The following is a 1,639-nucleotide window of genomic DNA, read 5'->3' as shown; positions in this document are numbered from 1 at the left end:
AAAACTCAGAGCGGAAGTTACTATTGGTTTGCTCCCGCTCCCGTCTGCTCCCGTTAATGTTTAATCCTGTACCGTCCCAATCCCGTGATCGTTACTAATAATGACTCCCATCCCACGGGAATCCCACGGGAATCCCGTGACCCATGGGATTCCCGAAAAAATGTCAGTCTCTAATGTTTACGCCCAGAATAGAAAGAATCCATAGAAAGTTCAGCATCTGCCAGAGTTTAGGAGATTCTGGGACGTCAGGCAGACGCTGGAGAAATCAGAGAGGTGTGCCGGGGGAGCCTGAGTTAGCAGGATCTGGATGGACTGCAGCTGCAAACCAAACGCTCTGTGTGAACTTCAGGTCCAGCTGATGCAGTGAGACAGATCCACTGATCTGGATCGGTCAGACGGATCGATCCAGATGATGTCAGCAGGTCACGGCTGACATTCAGCAGGAAGGAACAGCTTCCAGTGTCTCTGTGAAGCTCCATCCTCCATGTTGGCTCCTCCTCCACCAGCAGACCTGTTAGAAAGCTCCAGGTTGAAGGCCATCTCCTGCATGTTGTCTGGAGGAGCTAAAGGATGTTTGTTCTTTCTAACGGACAATGAGGACCTGATGTGTGCTTCAGGGAGCGCCGCTGCGCTCTGACCTGTTAGAGACGAGGCCTCTGACGGACGGTTTGGCTGTGAGGCTGCAGGCCTCCTTGCAGTGACTCACTTCCAGTCTGTTTCTGCTCCCATCTTATCTCAGCCCATACGCTCGTCTTATCTCTGCCTTCCCTGAGGTGACGGGACGCCACGCTCGCTCTCTCACTCAGCCTGCGCTCAACAGAGCTTCCAGTCCTGATGGCCTCTCCTCCTTTACCGGCCGCACAGGAGGGGCCATCGTCAGCCGCCTTCTGCGGCCGCCGTCAGGCGGCTCCACGTACAGCTGCTATCGATGTCCTCCATCTGTGGGGGGGTGTGATGGTGTAGGCTGCTTCAATCAGAGCCAGACTACACAGCGACATCTTGCAGCCTGGAAGCTCCTATCGAGCTCTCAAAGAAAACCTGAAAGCGAGATAAGACTCCAAGTCTGAATGAAAGTGTTTAATCTCCTCCCTCTGCTGTGTGCCCACGCACCCCCCCCCCTGCTATCACCCTGTTATGACTCCACAGCATCAAACCCCGTCTGCAGTCGGCCATTTTGTTGTTGTCATGTTTGGTGTTTGCATCTTTGTGGCTTCATCTCTTCCCTGCTCTGCCCTGTGTGTGTGTGTGTGGGGGGGAGGGGGTGTTCACTGACATAACTTATCACAGAGCTCTGTGGAACCTTCAGAGAGCCGCTGGGTTCCTCTCATCATAGCATAGAAAACCAAACTAGATTTCCTCTGTTCCCTGAATGTTCTGCTGTAGGTGTGAGGAGCAGCTGTGTTTCCATCCTGCCAGGCTGTCAGCTGGTCAGCAGCTAGCAGCCATTAGCCTCATATGCTACACATTAGCTCATTTCCCAGCACTGTGTTTACTTCCAGCAGCTAGCAGCGACCGCTAGCAGCAGCTAGCAGCGACTGCTAGCAGCAGCAGCAGCTGGCAGCGACCGCTAGCAGCAGCTGGCAGCGACTGCTAGCAGCAGCAGCTAGCAGCGACAGCTAGCAGCGACTGCTAGCAGCAG

General features: G+C 54.3%; 1 protein-coding gene across 1 annotated transcript in view; it reads left to right on the top strand.

Moving 5' to 3' along the window:
• LOC107104559 (breast carcinoma-amplified sequence 3-like) overlaps positions 1-1,639 on the top strand; it is a gene marked incomplete at its 3' end in the record, with an annotated part of 84,426 nt that overhangs the window by 79,501 nt on the left and 3,286 nt on the right. The window contains exons 21-22 of the mRNA XM_015404574.1: positions 618-697; positions 740-913. Coding sequence (XP_015260060.1) covers positions 618-697; positions 740-913 — 254 coding nt within the window. The remainder of the gene's footprint in view (positions 1-617; positions 698-739; positions 914-1,639) is intronic.

The sequence above is a fragment of the Cyprinodon variegatus genome, unplaced genomic scaffold (genome assembly GCF_000732505.1).
Source record: "Cyprinodon variegatus isolate N-32 unplaced genomic scaffold, C_variegatus-1.0 Scaffold1792, whole genome shotgun sequence".
Taxonomy (NCBI): domain Eukaryota; kingdom Metazoa; phylum Chordata; class Actinopteri; order Cyprinodontiformes; family Cyprinodontidae; genus Cyprinodon; species Cyprinodon variegatus.
The sequence above is the reverse complement of the archived record's forward strand: the minus strand, read 5'-3'. Positions and strand labels throughout refer to the sequence as shown.